General features: G+C 41.2%; 1 protein-coding gene across 1 annotated transcript in view; it reads left to right on the forward strand.

The window, feature by feature from the left end:
- Window positions 1-25,803, forward strand: part of LOC132427738 (probable ATP-dependent RNA helicase DDX60) — a 79,443-nt gene that overhangs the window by 20,909 nt on the left and 32,731 nt on the right. Inside the window, exons 10-23 of the mRNA XM_060015382.1 lie at window positions 490-595; window positions 1,047-1,162; window positions 2,766-2,926; window positions 6,673-6,925; window positions 8,983-9,149; window positions 9,695-9,853; window positions 11,464-11,613; window positions 13,880-13,999; window positions 15,104-15,199; window positions 18,250-18,365; window positions 19,202-19,344; window positions 19,444-19,553; window positions 24,486-24,590; window positions 25,138-25,266. Coding sequence (XP_059871365.1) covers window positions 490-595; window positions 1,047-1,162; window positions 2,766-2,926; window positions 6,673-6,925; window positions 8,983-9,149; window positions 9,695-9,853; window positions 11,464-11,613; window positions 13,880-13,999; window positions 15,104-15,199; window positions 18,250-18,365; window positions 19,202-19,344; window positions 19,444-19,553; window positions 24,486-24,590; window positions 25,138-25,266 — 1,931 coding nt within the window. The remainder of the gene's footprint in view (window positions 1-489; window positions 596-1,046; window positions 1,163-2,765; window positions 2,927-6,672; window positions 6,926-8,982; window positions 9,150-9,694; window positions 9,854-11,463; window positions 11,614-13,879; window positions 14,000-15,103; window positions 15,200-18,249; window positions 18,366-19,201; window positions 19,345-19,443; window positions 19,554-24,485; window positions 24,591-25,137; window positions 25,267-25,803) is intronic.

The raw sequence follows: 25,803 nt of genomic DNA on the forward strand, positions 1-25,803 counted from the left end.
GCATAACATCAAGGAGGATGTAAGAGAAGACTAATGATATAACATAATTTCATTGACATCTGTATTTTCCCCCTACTTCTTTTTTATTTTTATAAAAGCATATATGAGATTTCTGAGTGAGAGTTCCATATTTAAATTCCTTGTCTCATAATAGTAAATAAGAAAAGGAACAAACATTTGAAATAGGAAACATAGGCGTTTTTCTGTCTGTCAGTGTATCTCTTCATCCATCCATCCATCCATCCGTCTATCTATCCTTCTATCTACCTACCTACATGCCTAATTGCTGCCTATTTCTTTATATTCTGCCGTGTTCCAGAATGTTTTAATGTGGAAAATAGCTTTATAGGAAGGGCTAGAATTGATTAACGTAAATAAATAAGATCAATGAAACATGATGTTTTTTTAAATGTGAAATTTTAGAAAATGATATGTAACATTGCTGTATGAAAGTTTCACATTTGACCTTGTCTTACTACTTTTTTACAGATACCTCCAAGGAAAAGATGGCTAATTTGGGTTTTATTCCAGTGTCATGTCAGGTGGTTGATAAGTTTGCTGGGGACCTTTTGAAAGATTTGCCTTTCCTAACGAGGTATGGGAGCCCCTGGGTGGAATGGATGAATGACTCATTAGAGCTTTTACAAAGTTGGACAGATTATTTATAAAGAGGTTATATTAGATGTAACCTGTGTTTGTAACACATAATGAGTTTAGTTTCAAATTTACCAATGTCTTGTGATCCTAACCAGCTTAAAAATCAACATAGTTTTAACCTTAGAGTAAAATCATTCCAGCTGTGTGTTTGTAATTAATGAATGAGTGGATGAATATTTGTTGATGTCCATGGCACGAGATATGGGGTGGATTCTGGGTTCTGAAGCCCCGTTAAACTGCTCTTTGGATTCTATCACCCATATTGTATCTCGGAAAGAGGAAAAGTGGCTATGATTTTTAAAAAAATTTTTTTTTAAATGAGATCTATGCTGTGCTGTATTGGGAGGCACGCAGTTTAAAATGTGCCTATGTTTCTTTTCATCTCATAGCGATGATCCTATTGTAACTTCACTGGTCAAGCAGAAAGAATTTGATGAGCTTGTGCACTGGCATTCCCACAGACCCCTTAGTGATGATTATGACAGGACAAAGGGTCAGTTTGATGGTGAGTTCTGCGATTCTGGTGAAATACCTTAAAATCTCTTTCACTTTCTGCCTTTTATGTTACAATGAAAAATTATCCTATTTCTTGAATAACAATAATGTACGAGGTACGTAGATATATGTCAGTAAAGAGGGTGAGGAAAGAGCCCCACTTTGCTGACCGTCATGTGTACAGGGGCACACAGCTGTCTTAGGAGCAAGTGCACAGAGGTGGCATTTGTCCCACAAAAGTTAGCAGCTGTTTTAAGCCAAGACAGTTTATAGTTTAAGACACCTGTGTGCTCCCTGATGGCAGAAATACTGAGCCTGTAGGCTTGCAAGCAGTAGCAGCTGCTTTCACGTCACCCATAACAAGGGCAGCAGTTTACCCACCTTCACGCTCGGGATGGAGGCTGTGGCACCACTGAGAGCAAGTTAGCCGAGACTGACTTAGGGACCCTTTTCCCGGCTCATCCCTTGTCTTCTCTTGTCTACCCCATGCTCACCCCCACCCTGCTTCCAGTGGACAGAACTTACCTTCAGAAGAATCTCAGAGTGGACCTAGTAAGCATGTTCCCACGGAACACTTCCCAGCCTGCTGTTAGAAACAACTACTAATATCCTGAAAAATACAAGGGAGTTTTTAGATCAATCATTAACATCCTTCGGAGCCGTTTGATTTACATATGTAGATACAGATATAGAAAAATCAGCCTGCTTAACAATCCCTTGAAGTGAGTGCTGTAGTTTTCTCTGGGGACGGGCGTAAGTCATACCTTGAGTGTTGGGATTTCCTATGTCATTGGAGTTTTCCACAGTGAGTCTTTCTGAGCTGCCAAGTTCTTGGCTCTGTGGCCATGGTCTGGAGTAAGGATTTTTCTGTCAAGTGATACAAGAAGCCGTGATACCCTAGATGGACATCTTCCTGATTTGGCCTTAACCTTCCCCCTTCTTTTTTTTTTTTAATTAATTAATTAATTTATATTTTTGGCTGTATTGGGTCTTAGTTGCTGCGTGCGGGCTTTCTCTAGTTGCGGCGAGCGGGGGCTGCTCTTCGTTGTGGTGCACGGGATTCTCACTGTGGTGGCTTCTCTTGTTGCAGAGTGTGGGCTTCAGTAGCTGTGGCACGTGGGCTCAGTAGTTGTGGCTCGCAGGCTCTAGAGCGCAGGCTCAGTAGTTGTGGTGCACGGGCTTAGTTGCTCCGCAGCATGTGGGATCTTCCCAGACCAGGGCTTGAACCCGTGTTCCCTGCATTGGCAGTGGATCCTCAACCACTGCGCCACCAGGGAAGCCCTACCTTCCCGCTTCTTAACTTCATTCACAGGGCACAAAACAGAAGTAATGCCCAGAATCTGTCATTCTTTGTAGCATCTTGATATTTGCTTTGAGAGGTGTACAATAAAAGGGTGTTTTGTCCCTTGCATCCTTTAAATAAAGTAAGGAATCATTCTGTGGACAAGAGATGGTGTGATTTAAGATTCCTTCTTTAACAAAAGTCATCAGCCTAAGTTACTGTTCCAAACTAAAAAGAAAAGTGCACGTGTGTGTGGGATGGTGTGAAGGATTAGTGAGAACGCTGTTGAAAATATGTAGTAGTATTGCATTTTAAGCCTTTTCTTTTCCAGAAAAATCTAGAGATCCTCGTCATCTTAGATCTGTGCAAATGTATCATCGTTTTCAACGATTTTATGGGAAGTCATTAGAATCGGTCTCTTCAAAATTTGTTGTACCTCAAGCTATCAAGCCAAGGAAGAATTTCTGTGAACCCAAGAGCAAAAAGATACAGGTAGGTTATATTCATTCTATCAAATTTTTTTTTACTTTTCATTGTCCTTTATTGTTATTTGTTCAATCCCTTTGATAGTTGCTTTCCATGCTACGTTTTTAGAAAAGTAAAGGGATGGGAAAGATACTCCATGCAAATGGAAACCAAAAGAAAGCAGGGGTAGCTATACTTATACCATAGAAAATAGACTTTAATACAAAGACTGTAGTAAGGGAGATAGAAGGTCATTATATAATGATAAAGCTGAAAACCTGAAAGCTTTTTCTCTAAGATCAGGAACAAGACAAGGATGCCCAGTCTCACCACTTGTATTCAACATAGGACTAGAAGTTTTAGCCAGAGCAGTTAGGCAAGTAAAAGAAATAAAAGGCATCTACATTGGAAAGGAAGAAGTAACACTGCCTGTTTGCAGATGACATTATATTATATAAAAACCCCACCAAAAAACTGTCAGAACTAATAAATGAATTCAGTAAAGTCACAGGATACAAAATCAATATACAAAAATCTGTTGTGTTTCTATACACTAATGATGAACTATCAGGAGCAGAAATTAAGAAAACAATCCCAATTACAATTGCATCAAAGAGAATAAAATACCTAGGAATAAATTTAACCAAGGAGGTTGCAGTACATTGAAAACTACAAGACAGTGATGAAAGAAATTGAAGAGGATACAAATGAATGGAAAGATATTCTGCGCTCATGGATTGGAAGAAAGAATATTGTTAAAATGTCCTCACTGCCCAGTGCAATCTATAGATTTAATGCAATCCCTATCAAAATTCCAATGGCATTTTCCACAGAAATAGAACAAACAATCCTAGAATTTGTATGGAGCCATAAAACACCCTGAATAGCCAAAACAATCTTCAGGAAAAAGAACAAATCTACAGGCATCACACTCTCTGATTTCAAGCTATATTACAAAGTTATAGTAATCAAAACAGTATGGTATTGGCATAAAAACAGGTACATGGGTCAATGGAACAGAATAGAGAGCCCAGAAATAAACTCAAGCGTGTATGGTCAATTAATTTATGACAAAGGAGGTAAGAATATACAATGGAGAAAAGACAGCCTCTTCAATAAATGGTGTTGGGAAACCTGGACAGCTACATGCCAAAGAATGAGGCTTGGAACCCTATCTCATATTATACACAAGAATTAACTCAAAATGGATCAAAGACTTCAAGACCTGAAACTGTAAAAGTCCTAGAAGAAAGCATAAGCCGTAAGCTCCTTAACATTGGTCTTGGTGATGATTTTTTGGATTTGACACCAATGGCAAAGGTAACAAAAGCAAAAATTGACAAGTGAGATTGTATCAAACTAAGAAGATTCTTCATAGCAGAGGAAACCATCAAAGAAATGAATAGGCAACTAACTACAAAATGGGAGAAAATATTTGCAAATCATACATTTGATAAGGGGTTACTATCTAAAATATACAAAAAACTCATACAACTCAATAGCAAAAAATAGAACAATCTGATTAAAAAGTAGGCAGAGTAACTAAATGGTTATTTTTCCAAAGAAGACATGCAGATGGCTAACAGGCACATGAGAAGATGCTCAACGTCACTAGTCATAGGGGAAATCAAATCAAAACCACAATGAGATATCGACTCACACCTGTCAGAATGGCCATCATTAAAAGGGCAAGAAACAACAAGTGTTGGCCAGGATGTGGAGAAAAGGGAGCCCTTGGGCACTGTTGGTGGAAATGTAAATTGGTGCAGCCACTATAGAAAATGGTATATTTCCTCCAAATATTAAAAATAAAACTACTATATAGTCCTGCATTCCCATTTCTGGTATTTATCCAAGAAAAGAAAACAGGATGTAGAAGAGATCTCTGCACTCCCATGTTCATTACAGTATTATTCACAGCAGCCAAGATACAGAAACAATGTAAGCATCAAGCAAGGGATGAATGGATAAAGAAGATGTGGTCTGTATATATATTGGAATATTATTCAGTTACAAGGAGGAAATTCTGCCATTTGTGACAGCGTGGTTGAACCTAGAGGTGCTAAGTGATGTAGGTCAGACAGACAAGGCTGATACTGCATGGTGTAACTTACACGTGGAATCCAAAAGAAAAAAAAGTTCAAACTCATAAAAACAGAGAGGAGAAGCATGGTGACTAGAGTGGATAACCATACATCATATCATTGAATTTGCTAAGAGAGTAGATTTTAAATATTCTCCCCTCCCTCCTCCCCCAAAAGATAAATATGTGAGTTGATGAGTGGGTTAATTAACTCAGTGGGGAGAACCCTTCCACAATGTACATGTATATCAAGCCACCGTGATGTATACTTTCAATATCCTACAATTTTTCAGTTATACCTAAAGTTAAAAAAATATTTGAGCAGACATGAGGACTTTTGCTTTAATAGTCAACAAGCCACCTCAGGCCCAGCTTGGTGGTCTTTGTTTTTCTCCTCGTGGCGACAACCTCCTTTTTATTTTCACAGCCAATTTGATCTTTAGTGAGACCATCCAATTAGAACTATTCCTTTTTTATTTACTGAAAAGCTTCTTTTATATAGTTATTTTTTTTCGAGAGAGAGAGGTTATAAAATAGAAAGTTGGCAAAAATTCTAATTACCTAGTGTAAGGTATAAAGACTGAAAAAAGTTTCATGTTTTTTTTATCTTCTACATTATTGGAAATTAAGTAAATTATCTCGTGGAGATTAAACAACCTCAGCACAGTGTAAATGTGCTCTTCCAGCAACACTTCAAGCTAAAACAAACACATTGTACCTGGCAAAGAGCCAGGGCTTGTCCTTGTCCTAACTGAGACAGAACCATGCCGAGCTATCCCAGGACAGGACAGTACATTTGGGAAGTTGAAACATTGGAGAAGCTCCACTGATTCGAATTAAATACTGAGAAAGTGATGACAATGAAAATTGACTTCATTAAAGGCAAAGTTTAGATATGAGTTTCATGACTAAGCAGAATAATGGAAGGTTTGTCAGTGTTCTCTTATGCATACAACAGTTCTCTAATTTTCTTTGCACATTAATAAGACAAGTAGGTAAAAGTGTAGTAGAAGTGGGTCTATATTATGTGTAAGTTGGTTGGAAATGCTTGTCTAGACAGAGCAAACCGGTTTATTTATGATATTCCTTCCTACCTGCCCCTTCCTCATTCACCCATAGAAGAGGATGAACTTGTGCTGTGCTTGGGACACACCGACAACTATTGCACATTCCTGTCTCACGACAAGGAAAATCACAACTGCATTGTGTGTGATGAGCATTTGATAGAGAGACGTCCGGGCAGGGGAGGAATACGTACTTAGGCTGGGAGAGTTGAGCAAGGCTTTGTGGAAGAAATATCTAGAAGCACAAGTTGGGGTAGAGAGGTGACCATGGGGAATGAAAGAGGAAAACCAATTCCCGAGAGATCAGGAGACAGAAAAACCAGGGTCCTGGTTTTTCTGATTGTATTACAGTTACTCTTCAATTTATAACCTACACCACTTAGAAATCTAGAAAAATTATCTGCACAGAGGCGTCATAGTCATTAAGTTGGATTGTCCAAAGATTTCAATTCACAGAGGCTTCAGTGTTAAGAAACAGACACTGAAATGAAGATTGTGCCTTGTCAAGAATGGGATGACGTTCAAAATAATCAATATACACTTAAAACTATTGTCTCATTCATGCAATGGCATCTTGGACTATTTCCAACTTGTTTTATGACATGTTTCCTTCTTTTTTGGGGCAGGAGACCAAGGCTGAAAAAATTACTAGAGAGAATAAGGAGAGGCTGTTTGCCAAGGAAGAAGAAAAAGAAGAGAAAAAATGGAATGTTCTGTCCTTTTCTATTGAGGAGGAAATGAAAGAGAATTTAAACTCTGGAATAAAGAACCTAGAAGATTTTTTGAAATCATGTAAAACTAGCCCAGTGAAATTTCGAGTTGAAATGGTGGGGATTACTGCCTGCTTGAGAGCGTGGAAAGAGCATTGCCGTGGTGAAGGTATGTGGCTGTGAGTGCCTGTTGATTTGTTTGTTTGAATACATTGGAAAAGAATAAAAATCTAATGATGATAACTGTTATTTATTAACTGGAAGTCTGTGTTAGAAGGCTTAGGGAAGCCTTAGATGCATTATCTGATTTTGTCCTTGGAGAAGTCCTCTCAGTACTACTACCTCTATTTTATCAATGAGCAATGAAGTCTCAAAGGGGGCCCCAGTAGCAAAGATACAGCACATTCATAAGCAAATTCAAATCAATTCCTTATCACTTACATGTGGGATCTAAAATATGACACTAATGAACTTACCTACGAAACAGAAACAGACATGCAGACATAGAGATCAGACTTGTGGTTGCCAAGGAGAGGGGGAGGGAAGGATTGGGAGTTTGGGATTAGCAGATGCAAACTAGTACATATAGGATGCATAAACAACAAGGTCCTACTGTAGAGCACAGGGAACTATTGGAAAAGAATATGAAAAAGAATGTGTATGTATAACTGAATCACTTTGCTGTATAGCAGAAATTAACACAACAATGTAAGTCAACTACACTCCAATAAAAAAATTCAAATCAATTCCCAGTCAGAGTTTACAAACAACCACTTAGAGAGTTGTGGGCCTCGTTAAGGGGACCCACAGATGGCGAGGTCCCAGGGAGAGTCTGTCATTCATCTCTGAGATCTGAAGCGCGAGCATTTTCTTTCTGGGCAAAACTCGGCTCATGTTCGCCTGGCATGCTGAGTTCTTCCAGAAGTTGCTGTGGTTTCCATGTGCTCTACTTTACAACTGCTACAATAGATAGTAGAAAAGAAAAGAAGAGGCAGGAAGAGGCAGGTAAGAGAGAAACATGGCTGGATAGAGACGTGTAGGTTGATGGCAGGTGAAATGATGAGGGGCCAGTATGCCTCCAAACTGACAGTACTTCCGAGTACACCTCATTGACCGGTCTGTCTTGGTCGTCTCCACACTTGAATCCGTTGAACACGGGGTCACTGGGGGTTCTTCTCCCCCCTACCCCGTCATTCTACAAACTTCAATCTGCCCCTGCAACGACAGACTTCGCTGAGGATTTCATCCCAGGGAGAAGCATAAGACTTGGCCTCTGTGGGTCTCTCTAAGATGTTGTGTCAGGATTTGCAGTTGCCCTGAGAGAGATCAGGATTAACAGTGGCTTAAATTTCTTTTGTAGCCTGTATAGCATCAGCATGTGTTTGGTAATATCTGTTAAATAGATAAAATGTAGGTTGATTGGAAGAAAGGGCGAATCAAAACTGCCCTAACATGTGAAGTATGAAAAGACCAGCCGTGAGGGGGACTAGAAAGGATGTAAGTGACTGTAAAGAAATGGACAGGGATTAGCAAGGTTTGGATCTGGTAGGTGTAACAGACTGAATTTAAAGGCTCCAGTGATTACACCAGATACTTATCTCTGGTCACCATTAGGGTTCAATAAATGTTGCCAAGTTTTTTGTTTTTTTTTTTTGCGGTACGCAGGCTTCTCACTGTTGTGGCCTCTCCCGTTGTGGAGCACAGGCTCCAGACGCTCAGGCTCAGCGGCCATGGCTCATAGGCCCAGCCGCTCCGTGGCATGTGGGATCTTCCCGGACCGGGGCATGAACCCGCGTCCCCTGCATCGGCAGGCGGACTCTCAACCACTGCGCCACCAGGGAAGCCCAAGTTTTTAACCAGATATTTAGACTCATCTGGACATTTTTCTTTGAACATAGTAGAGAAGACATGGAAAGATTTGTATTCCTTAGAACTTAGACCAACTTGGGCTTTAGTGATCTTATTTCTATCATGAGCTACAAGATTGTCCTTTTTCCCCCAACACTTACAGAGCTACATCTCAGTTATTCACAGAGATGTCGGAATGTGTTTAGTTGCACTTCCATTTTATTGAGTTTTCTGTATTCCAAAACCTCCATTAATGCTAAGTAAGACAATGAATTTAATTGGGTCAGGTTGATAGCCTGAGTGAATAATCTTGGACAATCAAACATTTATTATTTTTGATGGCCTTTATAACAGTTTTGCTGTTTATTCTTTACCAAGGTGAAACCACAAAAGATTTAAGTATAGCTGTTCAAATGATGAAAAGGATCTACTCCGTGATGGAAAAATACCCAGAACTTTTGCAAGAGGCAGATCGGCAACTCATAGCCAGATGCCTTAGGTACTTAGGATTTGAGGAGTTGGCAAGTACTTTGCATCCAGCGCAGGTAATGTTTTCAGAATAGCTCCATTCTAGTAGAGTAATTATTAGGTGCACCTCAAGTGTCTTATAAGCACAGTTACCTGGGTTTTTTTTTTTCACTGAAAATATTTACTCCAAGTTCATAATCATTATTAGTAATCCAGCTCCCCCAACTTGAAGTAACCTAGACTTAGAAAATTTTACAAAAGCTTCTCTGGATGAAAATGCCAGATAGTCTCTGCAGACCCTTAAAACTAATCCTGTGTTTAATTCTAGCAAAACATTTAAAAACTATATTGCGACTGTTCAGTTGTCTTGATATCAGGTTGTAGCTCAAGTGCCGTGATGGATAATCTGAAGATCTTGATGTGTGCTATTTACTCTTAGTTAAGATAATGATTTAGGTGGTAAGAGATTTCTTCAATGAATATTGCAAACTTTGAAAGATGGTAAAATGCTTTTCTTGTAAAAATTAGTTTTCAGTTATTTTATTTTAAAAAATATTTTTAATCATTTAAAGGATGTTATAATTTACAGTCACTTTCAAAATGGGCTTGTAAACTCCTATAGGTCACAGAAAATGACATGAAGGAGAAGAAGAAGAATAAATACTCAGTTGGCATTGGGCCGGCTCGGTTTCAGCTGCAGTACATGGGCCAGTATTTGGTACGAGATGAGAGGAAAGATCCAGACCCCAGAGTCCAGGACTTTATTCCTGACACCTGGCAGGTAATGACTGGATGAAAGAAACATTTTTGTATTTCATTATTAAATCTGATCTCAGGAGCTTCTCATGATTCCACCCAGCACATTTGGCATGAAGTTCTTCATGTTGAGTCATCTTATTTAAAATTGTCATGGGAAATGTCAAATGTAGACTTTTTCTCATTTAAAGAAAGTGAATTTCTCATATCATCCACTTTTCATAAATAGACCATTTTCTTGGAGGTACTCTGATGGATTCACATGTATATATTTGAAGTTCTGTCTTTGTCATCCGACTGTATCATTATGGAGGCTTCCCTGTGTCTGCAGGATATCCTATGTAAATATAGAGATGTGACAGAGACATTCAAGGAGTTTAAACAGTAGAGACAGTTGTTTAGATATTTACAGCCTGTACCCGTGACCATAGTAGCTACTTTTCTGTAAATAAGTGTAAAATTAATATTGATGGCTAGAAAATTAGGAATAAAAGGGTGCGTTTCTGCATTGATTCAACCTTATAGAATCGCCTCGAACCTTATCAGTTAAACATGTTTGGCTATGAAAATGCCATTTCAGAGGTTCAGTCTAACAGACGGTCTTATCAGAATCTGACTTTATCGTCCTTGTGTTGATGATGCTGGAGTGCCTCAGAAACTCCCTGCCTGCTGTTCTGGGGCAGGGGGACCAGGTCCTTCCTTCCTGAAGTGCAGAACAGGAAGCAGCTAAGGACCCTCCAGGTATCTACGCCCGCCTCCGCTGCACTTCTTCTGATGTCGCCTTTGCTCTGAGGTGCGGCCCAGAGTGGACCAGGATTCAGAGAGTGTGCAGGATGGGGCTTTGGGGGGCTTTTCCATCTTCTGCCCATCACACAGGCTAATGATCCTTTCACTAGTCCTCATTTTGATGAATAAAAGCATAGGCTAAAGGGATGAGAGTCTGGTTTTTTTTTTTGTTTGTTTTGGCGGTACGCGGGCCTCTCACTGTGGTGGCCTCTCCCGTTGCGGAGCACAGGCTCCGGACGCGCAGGCTCAGCGGCCATGGCTCACGGGCCCAGCCGCTCTGCGGCATGTGGGATCTTCCCAGACCGGGGCACGAACCCATGTCCCCTGCGTCGGCAGGCGGACTCTCAACCACTGCGCCACCAGGGAAGTCCCGGGAGTCTGTTTTAATGAAGGTCCCACATGCCCTCCAAAGTACAAGCTGGTATCCTTCTATTTAGAAAGTACAAGATAAGTAGTAAAATGATTCATCATTGATTTTTTTTTTCTGTTCAGCTACTTTTTCACCCTTACAAAAATACATACTCTTAGATCTTCATTTCTCAGAGCCGTTGTGCACTTAGTCAATGACAAGTAATCAGAAAGAATATCTACCCAAGGACAAGATATTTTGTTCAGACCCTCTCTCCGTTTTTCACACACAAACCCACCTCCAGATGCTCAAAAGCACTGCAATTCTTTCTTCTGGGGGAGGCCGTGAGTTCTTCACAAGTCCCCGTGTATCTTTTGGTGTGTTTTCAACTCGCAGCCACTCCTTTGCGGCTCAGAGAATTATGCTGGAAGTGTCTTAAGGTATTTGTTTTGCTAACGTGCTTCTCATGGTGCTGATACAACGGTGCTCTGACCCTGCAGCGAGAGCTCTTGGACGTCGTGGACAAGAATGAGTCTGCGGTCATAGTGGCCCCCACGTCCTCAGGGAAGACCTACGCCTCCTACTACTGCATAGAGAAGGTGCTACGGGAGGGCGACGATGGGGTGGTCGTGTACGTGGCCCCCACCAAGGTAGGTCTGGGGGCTGGGGGGTTGTTCAAGTGACTTAAATTTTCTCTTTCACTCCCGAACCTCCTCTTTTAGTTTAATGCACGTAGTCATGTGGTAGATCTAGCTCTCTTTATTTTTTTTCGCCATTTATTTTTTTCCACTTTTATTGAGATAAAATGGACGTGTAACCTGTTAGTTTCGTGTGTACAACATAATGGTCAATATTTGTATATATTGTTAAATGATCACCCCCGTAATTCTAGTGAACATGAATCATGAATCACCTCACATAGTTATACATTTTTTGTTTCCTTGTGATGAGAACTTTTAAGATCTGCTCTCTTAGAAACTGTCAGGTACACAATACCGTATTGTTAACGATAGTCACTGTTACATCCCCAGACTTATTTATCTTATAACTGGAACTTTGTACCTTTTGACCCCCTTCACCTGTTCTCCCTGCCCTTAGCCCCACCCTAGCCAACCACCAGGCTGTTCTGTTTCCATGCGTCTCACTTTATTTTCTAACCTGCATTTTCTCCTTCCAGTCCGAGAGGCCAAAGTAATACTTCCCTTAGAGCACTGTGAGGCAGAGGTCTGGTCCTGTGATCTTGTCATTCAGCTTTTTGCTCAAACTGAGAGAAGCATCCCGACTATGTCGGGCAATGTTGAGTCTTTAGGAACCCCGCGTTGCCTCTGCTCTTGGTGGGATGCATCCTGTCTGCTCTTGGGCGTCAGTGCCTGATGTGTTTCTCATGCCAGGTGGTTTTGCCATATTTCTTTTATGGCTGGAACCACCTAATGCCAAGCTTAAATACAGAAAGTATGATCTTTGTCATTTAGGAGAAAGGCTGATTTACAGGAAGTATAAGTTTGCATATCCTCATTTACAACCCCTTGTTTTTAATGCGATTACTGTTAAGAAAGGCAGATTTACTTGGGATAACTTTGATTCTACAGATTAAAATGAGATCTCACTCCATTTTAGTTCCTAGGAAAATGTGGCGTTGAGTGACGTGGGATCGGGCTCAGAACCAGACTGATCAACATGATTAGTTGAAATTAGCACTTTAGTTTTGATTGTAACTTTTTCGTTTTTCATGGTTACGAAAGCAGTAAGTGTTCATAGCAGGAAATTAATAAAATATATCAAGAAAAATGAAGCTTACTGGAGGTGGAATTGGTAATTCAACACAATACATATTCCTCTTCTAAAAGTTTTAGAACCCAAAGGTTTTAGAAGCCAAATTACTCTTCTAAAAGTTTAAATCCATTTTTATTCCCTCTGACAGTATATGGAAGTATATATATCCTCTTATATTTTTCCAACATTCCTATGATCTTTAAACATTTTTTGTCGTACTGCTAGGTAAAAATTTCCATCTCATAATAAATCTGCATTTCTGTGATCACTGATTGAGGAGCCTTTCCGTATGATTTCTGGGCAGTGATATTTCTTTAATCATGAACTACTTGTTCATGGCATCTGCCCATTTTCTTTTTCTTGTAGTGGAAGGGCATTGCCTTTTTATTGATTGGCCAGAAGTCTGTATAATAAGTATATTACTTTTTCTCTGTAAAGTATAACCAATATACTTTTGTCATTTTATCTTTTTGCTATATTGCGGTTATATCAATGATATTTTGTTAATATCTTTGTGTAGTCAGATCTATCAGTATTTCCGTTTAGTGTTTCCGAGTGTGCTCAAACATATGAAAATGTCCGCTTTCTAGTATCTTTATGCTTATGTTTTAAAGTTTACATTTTAATCTAGGTGAGACTTTTTTGGGCATAGAGTGTGAAATACAGAGATGTGTATAGGTTTGCACACGCTCAGATTTCGCTGGCCACCACCTGCCTAGTCCGGGGTGTGGGTCCCTGTACACTCGCAGGTAGAGGTCTGGGGATGCCCCCAAATACGAGAACCACACGTCCATCCCGGCTGCCCTCCTTGGCCGTTCTACATAGACTCACGGTTTCTTTCTAAGCCTTGGTGGCCCAGGTATCAGCTGTTTGTTTGTCATGCGTGGGCAGCATTTCCTGCTTTTTCCCTCTGATGAAGCCGGGTTTTCCCATTTTACATTGGGTTGAGGTTATAAGTGAGTTCACGTGTAGTCACAGAGCTCAAAGACAGCCCGTGGGTTAGGCAGATGGTAGGAGAAAGGGGTGATGAAGCTTCCTGCCCTCCCAGCAGTACGTAATTTTAGACAGTGCCTGTTGTTCTCTCTCTGAGGTTTCCCCTGTACTTTATTATGTGATTAATGGATATTTTCCCCTGTCAATCAGGCCCTTGTCAATCAGGTGGCAGCAACTGTTGAGAATCGTTTTAGCAAAAATCTGCCAAACGGTGTATCTCTGTGCGGTGTTTTTACACGGGACTATCGTCATGAGGCTCTAAACTCCCAGGTAGGACATACACTAATTAATGCATTTGTTATTGAATTATATGATAGTACTTAGAAGTCTCTTTTAGTAGGAATGCAGTATCTTGACAAGGGCTTGTAGAAGTAATTTTCTTGAATTTATAAAAGATGAAGTGGCTTTAGAGAAAATTTAACAGTGTTATATTCCAGAGAGTAAGAAATGGAGCTCATCTTTCTCAGGGACACTTAGCTTTTGATTGCAGATTTCAGTTATATTTCATGGCATCATCTTGGTTTATAAGTGGATCGAAAATGATCTGAAGAACCCCATGTTATAAAAACTGACAAACTCATTTCCATTCAGAATAACTGTTTCTTGACCTTTCTTGATGGGAAGGATACTCATCATAATTTCAAACTGTTGTATTTATGGATGGACTTCATGGTGTTAAGTAAATCAGACAGTTTCCCTCCTTATTAAACTCACTGAAAACAGTTACAGCTAAACAGAAAGTGAAAACGTGACTCTAGCACATTGCATGGTAGATGTGAGATGTGACACCCACATCGCCATTTGTAAGAGCACCGCTGCCCAGGGGCAGGGCGTGAGGTCCGACAGAGGCCGGCTGTCGGCCCCTGTGCTGGCCCACTTTCGGCACCCTGGGACTGAGCGGGGCTGCGGCAGAGACACTGGCCATTTCGGCTGCGTGTGGAGTGGCACTGATGGCCGCCATGCGCTCCAGAGTCCAAGCTAGGTGGGCCAACGCGTCACCAGGTGTGTTCTGAAGTTCACCTTCTCCCTCTGCCCCATCCTCTCCCAACTTCCATAGTTGTTCATTTTTAATCAACGGTTTTCAACCTAAACTGAACCTCGGGGTCAGATTTTGAAGGAATAAACCTGCGACAATGAACTCTTCCTATTATTACCGTGAATGCTTATAAATAAGAATTTAAACTTCAAATCTGATATCTTACCATTTTGACCTATAAAAATTGCAGTGTCACAAGATTCAAACGAATATATCATATGCTACTTAATCAGCAGGTCCCTTCAGGAGTTTTAACTCTCTCTTTTATATTCTTAGAACTACATCTGGGTGTAGCAAGTGCTCAAAAGTGTTTGTTTGCACAATGCTTTTGTTTTTAGGTACTTATCACAGTGCCTGCCTGCCTTGAACTTCTGCTGCTAGCTCCGCATCGCCAGGCATGGGTGAAAAGGATCAGATATGTTATATTTGATGAGGTAGGTTTGGTATTATTTCTCTGGGTTGAGTTCCTGGTTGCATAAGCGCCGCACTGAAGACATTTGCTGCTTCGGGGCATTCATCGTCTGCGTGGAGTTTCGGTTGCGGAGGACACTGTCTTTCCCCTGTGAATCACGCCAGTCTTTGGTCTCCGTTTTCCTGTTCTGGCTCAGGACAGGGTATCTGTGTCTGCGGACCTCTGGATGGCAGAGGAGCTGTCTTTGGTGACCACTGTTTCAGAGGAGTAGAACTCACCACCAGGGCATAAGTTTCCCTGGACAGAGATTCCAAAAATCTGATCTTTGGTCTCCAAAGCAAAGAGTTTGGGGCTATAACAATGATGTCAGTTATGTACAGTATCTTGTCAGTCGTGGTCCCAGCAGGAAACAGACGACACACACAAAATGGACGAATTCAAGAACAGCTTTTTGCAAAGGTGTGTGGGCGGGGGGAACTGTGCCATTAGTGCAGTAGCCCAGGGCGAGGAGGTTACCCCTCAGCCTAAAGGGACAAGGAAAGATATAGTCAATGAGACCCACAGGGAGATTGAGTGTGCTGGCCGCTTTGCAAGGGTCAGCTGCCTTAGCCGAGGAGCACACCTGGCTCAGGGTAACCTGCCAGGAAGGCGGCCAATGGCACAAAGACCTCACCCTCATTTCCTTCAGGTCTCTTGCCCAGGCTCTCCTTTGGCCAAAGCCAATGGAACCAGAGAGCATTGGAGCTCTTTTGAAGTAGCCTCTGTGGGTCAGTTTCCCTGGGCAGAGAGAGCAGGATGGAAAATGATGGACGTTTATAGAGCAAATGAAGGATATTGAGAAAGTTTTTACAGCAGAATTAAGAATATTTATTCAAAGAGACTTAAAACATTATAAAAGAATTCTTTTGCTCCAAGGGGTTTTCAGTTTAAAGGGGAAAATGATGATAAGCCTGTATTTCACGTAATTTTTCCTGTTGTAAAGCTTGAAGCTACCAAGCGAGCTGTGCTTTGATTGGTTTGAATCTGACTTACTGTGTTTTTTTTTCCGCTCATTCTGTATATGCTACATCCTGAAGGCCTTGAATATTCATATTGAAAAAAAAAATCCAACAGCTTTGTCTTGGCAATCTAGAACCTTGAATTGTACTCTAGTCTCAAAGCTTTGAAATGCTGTGACATGGGGTACCTCAGTTTCCCCAATTTTATGTCAGGGTAAAGCTGACGGGCTGGTGTATTATCTGACTAGGGCAAAGCCAAATGGGCAGGGGAAGTTTTTTCTTTTTTTTAATTGTCTGGCTCTGATGGTACGTTCTTTCCAGTTGATTGCCAGGTGTCATAGTTTAATCTGTTTAAAGGAGACCATATTTGAGAATCTTCCCTAAATCTAGTTCCATTTGCTTTATTTGGTCAAAGGACATTCGTTAATTCAGCAAATATATAGGGAGTATCTCCACAATGCCAGGCACTGTTGGTGCTGGGAATGCCCAGGGTAAGTCACAGAATCATTGGAAAAAAGGGGATAGACAGCTACGCCTACCCATGACGGTGGCAGCCCGCATCGGTGTGTATGGTGACGAGATGGATCAGTGTGACCCCACTGTGGTGATGGCAGGGAGACAGCAGGGGGACGGCTCTGCGGTGGCTGGTCAGAAAGTCTTCCCATGGGGCGACATTGAACCGAACTCTGCAAGTTCAAAAGGGGGTAAGAGCAGAAGGAACAATGTATTTGGAAGCTCCGGGGTAGGAAAGATGTGGTCAGGGAACAAAGCAAAGTTCAGTGTGTCTGGAGGAAAGTGAGGGCAGGATGGGAGAGAGGCTTGAATGAAGCTGGAGAGGCAGGTGGGGGGCGGTTACTCCCAGCACAACATATACGCCCTGTTCAGGAGTTTGTATTTTGTTCCACATGCAATGGGAAGATATTGAAGAAATTTAATTGTGGACATGGCCTGATGGAATTCATCCTTGAGACGTATCTGTTGGCTGTGATGTGAAGTGTTCAGGGGATGGCCTGGGAAGCTAGGAGGGTGGCCAGGAGGGTATCGTGATTGACTTGGGGGCCGTGGACATGGAGAAAATACTTAGATGTGAAAGACATTTTGGAAAGTAAGATAAAGAGGAATTATTGATGGATTGGTTATGGGAATTAAAAGAATTCGTGTCAAGATTTTCTCTTGCCTGAATTTGCCAATATTTACGTAAACTTGGCATGGTTGATTAAAGGTAATTGGAGACCATGTATGATGATTCAGGTTTCCCTGTCTTATTTTCATTCGCTGATTTTAAATCAACTGAAAAATTATTTAATTTAATTAAAGTAAACTAAAACAAACAAAAGCAGTTCACCCGTTTCTCCCATGCCCACCTGTTACAAGTACCTATTTGTTCTCTATGTCTTTGAGCTTGTTTTTTTGTGTGTGGGTTTTTTTTTTTTAAGATTTCACGTGAGAGATCATTATTTGTCTTTTTATGTCTGGTTTGTTGATTTATTTCACTTAGCGTAATGCCCTTGAGGTCCTTCCATGTTGTCACAAATGGGAAGATTTCATTCTTTTTTATGGCTGAATAATATTCCATTCTGCATATACATACCACAATTTCTTTATCCACTCATCCTTCAGTGGACACTTAGATTGCTTCATGTCTTGGCTGTTATACATAGTGCTGCAATTAACATGGGGAATGCTTATATCTTTTGGTATATCTTTTGGTATTCTTTGGATAAATACCCCGAAGTGGAATTGCTGGATCATACGGTAACTCTATTTTTAGGTTTTTGAGGAACCTCCATACTGTTTTCCGCAGTGGCTGCACCAGTTTACATTCCCACCAACAGTGCACAAGCGTTCTCTTTTCTCCACATTCTTGCCAACACTTGTTATTTGTGTTCTTTTTGATGGTGGCCGTTCTGACAGAGGCGAGTGATATCTCATGTGGTTTTGATTTTCATTTCTCAATGACTGGTGATGTTGAGCATCTTTTCATCTGCCTGTTGGCCATCTGTTTGTTTTCTTTGGAAAAATATCTCTTCAGACCTTCTGCTCATTTTTAATGGAGAATTTTTGTCTTTAATAGGTCCACTGTCTTGGTGGAGAAATTGGAGCAGAAGTCTGGGAGCATCTCCTTGTCATGATCCGCTGTCCCTTCCTGGCCCTTTCTGCTACCATTAGCAACCCGGAGCATCTCACCGAGTAGGCATTAGCTTCTAGTCCGGATACAATGCTTATCTATTTTGAATGATTGAATGTCATGCTTTCTATCTGGGTTCTGGAGAGTTTCATAACTTTCTGGTGAATTTATTACCTTATCTCTGGATATTCAAGGAACAGAGTCACCCCTCCTGGCAGGTGCTGAGCAAGCCCACACTCTATAAAGGAAAATCAAGGGTTCTCCCAGCTGGATCTGCAGCTGACTAGGAAATTTCCCCCATATCTCAAAAAAGGTTCACCGGAAGTTATCCATTTATGTTTCTTTTTCTTTGTCCTTTACCAAGAAATAAAATTAAAATGGTATAATGACATGCTCTGCCATGGACCTTGAGATTTCTTACGTTGTCCCACTTTGTAGATGTTTAGAAAGATAGTGAAGCCTTATTGGTTGAAAACCCCATATTATTTATCCACGGGGCTAGATTTTTGCCCACTAACAACAACAATTATAGCAAAGACTCCTATTTGCCAGGTGCTGTTCTAAGTGCTTTGCATATGTTAATTTATTTTAAATGGCCAACAACCCTTATGATTTATTATTTTCATTACTACTGTTAGATAGTCTTTTCCATACTGCTATTATTATTTCCATTTTAAATGTGGAAAATGAGGCCCAGAGAGATTTTGTGATCCAACCGAGAGCTTCAGCCCATGGTAAGGAGGCTGGGATTCGATCTTAGGTCATCTGGCTCCAGGGCCTATTCCCTTAAGTAATTTTTAAGGCACATAGAATTTTCTTTATTTAAAGTACTTTAAAATCCTTTCACAGGAAGTGGTTCCATGTTCTGCCTAAATAATACGTAATTTAAATTTTTAAGGTGGCTACGATCCATAAAACAGTACTGGAAACAAACGGACAGTATGATAGAAAAAAATACTGCTTCTTCAAGAAATGCCGGCTGCCGCGCCAGTTCTCACCAAGACTACTTACTGAGGAAGCAGTCGTATAAAGTGAGACTTGGTATGTTTGACATATTCATAGGAATTTTATCTTTTCCTTTCAAGTTATTCCAGCCATTGTGTGTTCATTCATTTGGAAATCCTTGTTCTTCATTTCCAGTGCTCTATGCAGAGAGATACAATGATTTAGAGAAGCACATATGTTCAGTAAACAATCATGACATCTCCTTTGACCATTTTCACCCGTGCGCTGCGCTGACCATGGACCATGTGAGTGATGGTTCCGCCATGTTTGTTCTGAGCCACATCGGTGGTTTGTATCATATTGCAAAGCTGCCTGGGCGACACTCATCAGAATTACAGAATCGATGCTCTGTAACAGATATTGAACCTGAGTTTTAAGAGTAACAAGAATAACTTCATAGTTTTCATCTGCTCCTCAGTGGTGTCTACATCTGCAAAGCTTAAGAATGACTGAACATCTTAACCTGAAGTTTTTTGGAGTCGATTTTCTTTATTCTTTGCCCATTTTCCTTCTTCTCAGCACCTGTGTCCCATCTGTCCACCTTCAAGGACACTAACTCTTCTCTTAATGCAGCTACAACTGTGTGTGGACAGTACCTTGTACGTGTGAGAATCTGATTGCTGTGAATTAGGTCAAACAAGGAAAAGACACTTTGCACTAACATAGCAATCACATGACTTTTTGGTAGTGAATCAGTAAGGTGGAGGTCTTCAGGGGACCTCATGTGGCGCACTGGGGTTTGAGTGGGGGAAGATTTCTTAATTTTTCTTGCATATTATTTTTCCTCTTTCCTTCTATTCTCAGGAATGGCCCATTAAAGCTCTGGTTGCCTCTCAAGGTGATAATTAAGCAATAGTTTGCCTTCCTTCCAAGACTGGATAAGTGAAATATACTCTAAATTCTGGTGTCAGATGAGCCTTCTAAATGGACCATTTTTCAGGCACATGGAGGTTTCTTTATTTAAGATATTTGATGTCACACGGAGTAGTTCCATGTTCTGCCTAAATAGTCATCTGGATCAGAAAGCTAATTTAGATAAATAATTAGTAAGGATAATTCTTATCCTGCCGAGCCTCTAGTGGCTTTTCTTTGGAACCGGCAAAAGGCACAGCTCCTTAGCTAGGCTTCCCAGGTCTTCTGGGAACTGGCCCCAAGTCCTTTCTGTTCATCCACTTGATGGATTTTACCTGGAAGCCCTCGTGATTTATATATAAACTGGAGTGTTTCAGCACAGATGCAAAGTGCCCGTTGTCCAGACTCTGTTCATCTTTGATGATTCTTCTAATGGGAAACCTGTCCAGAATCCTCTGTGACTTCCTTAGCTGGATGGAGTCTTCTCTCCGTAGCACCTTGTCTATATTTTTCTTGTATGACAACAGTTATGGCCAGCTTGCTGCTGAAGTTCTTTACATGCTTGTCTTCTTACTAGACTAAGTCCTTGAAGACAGAATTTGTGTCCTTGTAGTTTGTAACTAACTGCTATGTATATAAAATTAAAATGTATATTACACAAATATAGCCAACCCAAATGGAGCACTTACTTTGGGTTCTAAGAATTTTACGTATTTTGTCTCTTTTAACCATCACCATTTTAGGATACATGCTGTATTGATATTCCCATTTGGCAAGTGAGGAAGGTGGGGCAGAGAGAACTTGTACCACTGAGGAAGGGGTGGGGCTGGGATGCAGTCTCAGATAGACCGATTCCAGAGCCTGCAGTCGTATCACTGTATTCTGGACAATCTGGTGGACAAATGCCTGGGTGAGGGAGTGAGTGAGAATCACTTTATAGCCTTTGGGCTGTGATGCAGTAGCTTCTAAAAGCAACGGAATGAATCCTAGCGATGGTAATTTTCCAACAGGATTTTATTCTGGAACTTTCTCTTTTGTGTGGCAGTGGCTCTATTTACACTCTAAAGAAAACTAAAATGTGGACAAAATTCCTGTGACCTAACTCACATCCCCAAACTAGAATAGTGATGATAACCCAAAAATTGATAACAAGACTCCTTTCTGGGTCTTCCTCTCCTTTTCTCTTCTCTTTCCACGTTATTTCCTGGTGTTTTTAAGTAGCGTAGTATTTTCACAGTCACTTGTTGTGTTTAGATGGTTCAGGGAAGGTTGTCTTTAAACAGCAGTGAGCACGGTGGTTGGGAGAACTTGGCGAGGTGGGCATTTTGGTCCAAGTGCCTTTCCTCTATCTCAGTACCTATTAATGAATCAACTGGGAAGCTGCTCCAGCTTCTGTAACCCCACGTGACCTCTGCAAACGTCACGCTGCTGCCTGAGTTTCCTTCAGGCTCCTGGACATTGGCAATAGGAACGGGGCTTGGACAGTGTTAAATATGTATTTTGGCAGCTGTGTGTATGGGATGTATCCTAAAGCATCAGTGGTAGAAAAGCAAGTCGGCCTTTCTGAACAAGGAGATGCTTCCTGATCTTGTGTAGTAGACCTCAGAGTGATGTGCGAGAGTGGGTGGCGTGGAAAAGTGTAATGAACTGTGGCAACATAAAGAGTAGTGCCGTCCCCCTTGGGTGTCCGCTCTGTAGCTCTGTCACAAGGGTGGTCCCAGAAGGGAGGGGGGCAGGATGAGTGAGGTGAGGGAGTGCCCACCTTCACATGAGGCTCGTTTCTGGCAGAGTGGAGAGTTATCCGGCCCCCCAGGGACAGCTGCAGGCTGCCGGGGGTGGGGTGGGCTGACGGTGTCAGCCCCAGCAAGCGTGGGAGGAGCCGAGCCACTGGTCTTTTTCGCCTGCACGTGGAGCAGTGCTTCCGTCACCTGCGAGGTTGGGGACGATGTGATTTGCCCAAACAACATCGTGAGTAATGCTGTGTGTTCATAAATGAAGGAGGGTGTGAATCTGTGACCTTTTATGTCTCTTCCTTTTACACCTGGGCTGGCTCAGTTTTTTACCAGCTCGTAAGTTATCGTATCGTGAAGACCAGCTGAAGGGAATGCCCAGCTTGTAGCCACCGAGTCCTGAAATTGATTAAAAACATTAAGACCTGTAGGTTGGTCATTCATCAGTCACAGTGAGAGTTGAGGCATCGATCATGTGCCAGGCGGTTTACTAGGCCTATGCCACGTATTACGTAACTTAATTCTGACAACAAATCCGTGGCAAAGGCAGAATTGCCCTCCATGGTAGAAATAAGGACACGCAGGCTTTTTAAAAGCTTAAAAGCCCTAAGAAATCATAAGCATTCTCGTGACCAAAACAGAAGATTTGTGTCTTAAAAATTATGATAGTTCTTGGATTTATTTTATTTAGGCAAAGTAATTTGCCACTTTTAAGTAGTAATAATAAGAGAAGAAAATGCTAACATTCCAAAATAACATATTCATGTACTATTTGGCAAAATGTAGTTTTTTCTGTTCAGTCAGTTCAGTGCTCAGACTCAGATGCTGAACAGTGATTCCAGGAAATCACCTGCATCCTATAGATTTTTACAAGCCTCCTTCAAAGCCTGGTTGATTATTTTAATTGAAATACGTTTGACATAAAACCTTGTATAAGTTTAAGGGGTGCAGCATGTTGATTTGATACATTTATTTTGCAGTGTGTCTGCCACCTGTGTCAAGTCTGAGTCCTCATCCCTTTTTTTTTCTTTAACATCTTTTACTTTTTATTATTTTTTAAAATTTATTTATTTATTTTTGGCTGCGTCAAGTCTTCGTTGCTGCGTGCAGGCTTTCTCTAGTTGTGGCAAGCGTGGGCTACTGTTCGTTGTGGTGCGCGGGCTCTTCATTGCAGTGGCTTCTCTTGTCGCGGAACATGGGCTCTAGGCGTGCGGGCTCAGTAATTGTGGTGCACGGGCTCAGTAGTTGTGGCTCGTGGGCTCTAGGGCGCAAGCTCAGTAGTTGTGGCGCACGGGCTTAATTGCTCCACGGTATGTGTCACCTTCTCGGACCAGGGATAGAACCCATGGCCCCTGCATTGTCAGGCGTATTCTTAACCACTGAGCCACCAGGGAAGCCCCGCATCCCTTTTTTGTGGTGGGACAATTAAGATCTAGTCTCTCAGCATGTTTGGTGTTCATAATACAGCTTTGTTTTCTGTAATCACCATACTGGGCATTAGCTCTTCAAGACTTATTTATCTACTAGTTTAAAAAGGTTTAAAAAACCTGTACTGATGTATTTATCTTGTTTGCTTTTAGCACAGTCTGTAAGGTGGCAGGACAGATATTTTGATCCTATATTGTAGATGAGGAACTGGCATTTAGAGGTGGAATTAGAACTAGACCTTCTGATTCAAACTTGATTGCACTTTCCATCCTACTAAACAATTTTTTTCAGCTGTATTGTTTGGGGTGGCTTTTTTTAGCCCAGAACTTCCAAACCTGAGTTTCATAACTTAGTAGCTGTTTACGAAAACAAGTTTCTTATTGTCAAATAATTTTGGAGAAATCTGGATACTGTAGCCCCTTCTTGGAGATTTAACATTTCCAGTGAGAGCCCTTGAGGAAGCCTATTCCTAGAATAAAACCCCCCTGTCCTCAACTTTTCTTTTGAAGAAAACCTGCCAGCGTCTCAGGGATCATAGTTTCACAGGCAGTGGATTCGTAGCAACAGTGGTTGAATCCAGTAGCATTTACTGCAGTAAAGGGTTTTGGAGAACAGGAATTTTTAATTTATATTTTAAAATATTTGTGGAAAAATAATGACGTGGATATCCAGAAGGCTTAGCAGAACCAAGTCAGTAACCTGGGGAGAAGTTTCCTTGAGTGTCGTGAAGGTGACCTTCAAGTTATCATAGGACTTGAGAAAATCAGATTTGCCCCTTTTAGCCTGGCTTGGTGCTCAAAAGCCAGGAATCATATTCATAATTAAATCAGTTCCACTTCCAGTTACAGGGTGGAGGCTGTGTGTTCTTGTCTAAACTGAGTCCACAGATCTTTGAGCCTCCCAGCCCTCATAAGAGAATTGGCTCAGCTGAAACCTCTTAGGAAATATAAAAACCTTTCGGTGGGCTTTTGAGTTTTTTTCTCTCTTGGTAAATCAGGGACACTCTCGGTTAGTATTTTGTTTGCGCTGAGCCATTACTGAGCATGTTAGATCAGTGCTGTTTTCAGTGTCTTTGGGTTCATGATAATGAGTGATGCTGAGGCAGAGGATGGAACGTCAGATGGAATAGAAGGAATATTAAATTTTTCAATTTTATTTTAAACATAGATTGAAAAGTTTGGATTCCCTTCTGATCTTACCTTTTCGCCTCGAGAAATGATCCAACTTTATGATACCATGTTTGAATTCTGGGAAGGTTGGCCCAGGGCTCAGGTAAATAGTAATTCTGCAATTATTTTGAATTGATTGAAGTGGATGGTACCTGCTGCTCACAAAGACAAGCTCTCACTCTTTCTAATCACTTGCATCTGATCTTTGAAAGTTACCTGTGGACTCTTTGCAAAATAAGGTCGCCCCTTCTCTAGACAGCCTTCCTCCTGACGGTCTGTGTTTTCCTGTAACTGGGCGGAATGCCCCTGAACTCCTGAGCAGGCTTCCTCTTTCACTTTCTGTGACAGGACAATCCTTTCATCTCCCCTCCTATGTGCTGGGTCCTGGGTTTCTGTTCCTGCCTTTCTCTCTTCTCGCGCCCCTCCCTTCTCTCTGTCCATCTTTGTTCATCTCCTGTTTGTTTTTGCTGCACATTCTGCCTTAAGAGTTCACCATCCTATTAGGTTTACACACCAGAAATGTTGGGGAGATAGAAGTTCATCCTCTACTCTCAAGACGCTTGTAATTCTGTTAGTGAGACATATTGCTGAGAAACACTTTTGGATTTTCTTGCATGATTTTATTGAATTTTGTGGTATTCCTTTTCAAGGAGTTGTGTCCGGAGGAATTCGTTCATTTTAAGAATAAAATAGTCATTCGAAAGGTGGATGCTAGAAAGTATGAAGAGAGCTTAAAGGCAGAACTGACGGGCTGGGTGAAGAGCGGTCACATCCAGGAGGTAATTATCACACATGTTTTGGGTGAAGCACCTCTGTGTTCTTGTCCCCTTGAGTTGTGCTGTGCAGTCATTACTATTTTCTGGCTTTCTTTAATCTTCAGCTTCCATTGTAGGATTTTCAGTTGAGCACGAAGTCCAGTGATTCTGAGATAGACTAGAGAGAGAGAAAGGACCTATGTCCTTGTCTTGTCCTCTGTCCCTGCCCTGGCGTGTGCTCCACGTTCTGAGGGATGAGGACAGAGGGGCCCTTTCCTGGTCATGATGCTCGGGAATCACAGTGACAGCAGCTGAGGAGAGCTTTTCATCCCTTTATCTCTTTTTCATCTGGAAAGTTTTTTTATCTTTTATGATTTTTATTTTAATTTGTAGGAACTATTTTTGTATTACAACCTTAGTCCGGGGTCGTATGAGTTACGAATATTTGTTTTAAGTAAGTTGCTGGTCTTTTTATTTTGGAGTTTGCTCTGTTGTCACATATTAAGGTTTCTGATTTTGGGGGTGTGACATATATTAGAGTTTTCTCAGGTGAGTTTTTCC

The sequence above is a fragment of the Delphinus delphis genome, chromosome 6 (assembly GCF_949987515.2).
Source record: "Delphinus delphis chromosome 6, mDelDel1.2, whole genome shotgun sequence".
Taxonomy (NCBI): Eukaryota; Metazoa; Chordata; class Mammalia; order Artiodactyla; family Delphinidae; genus Delphinus; species Delphinus delphis.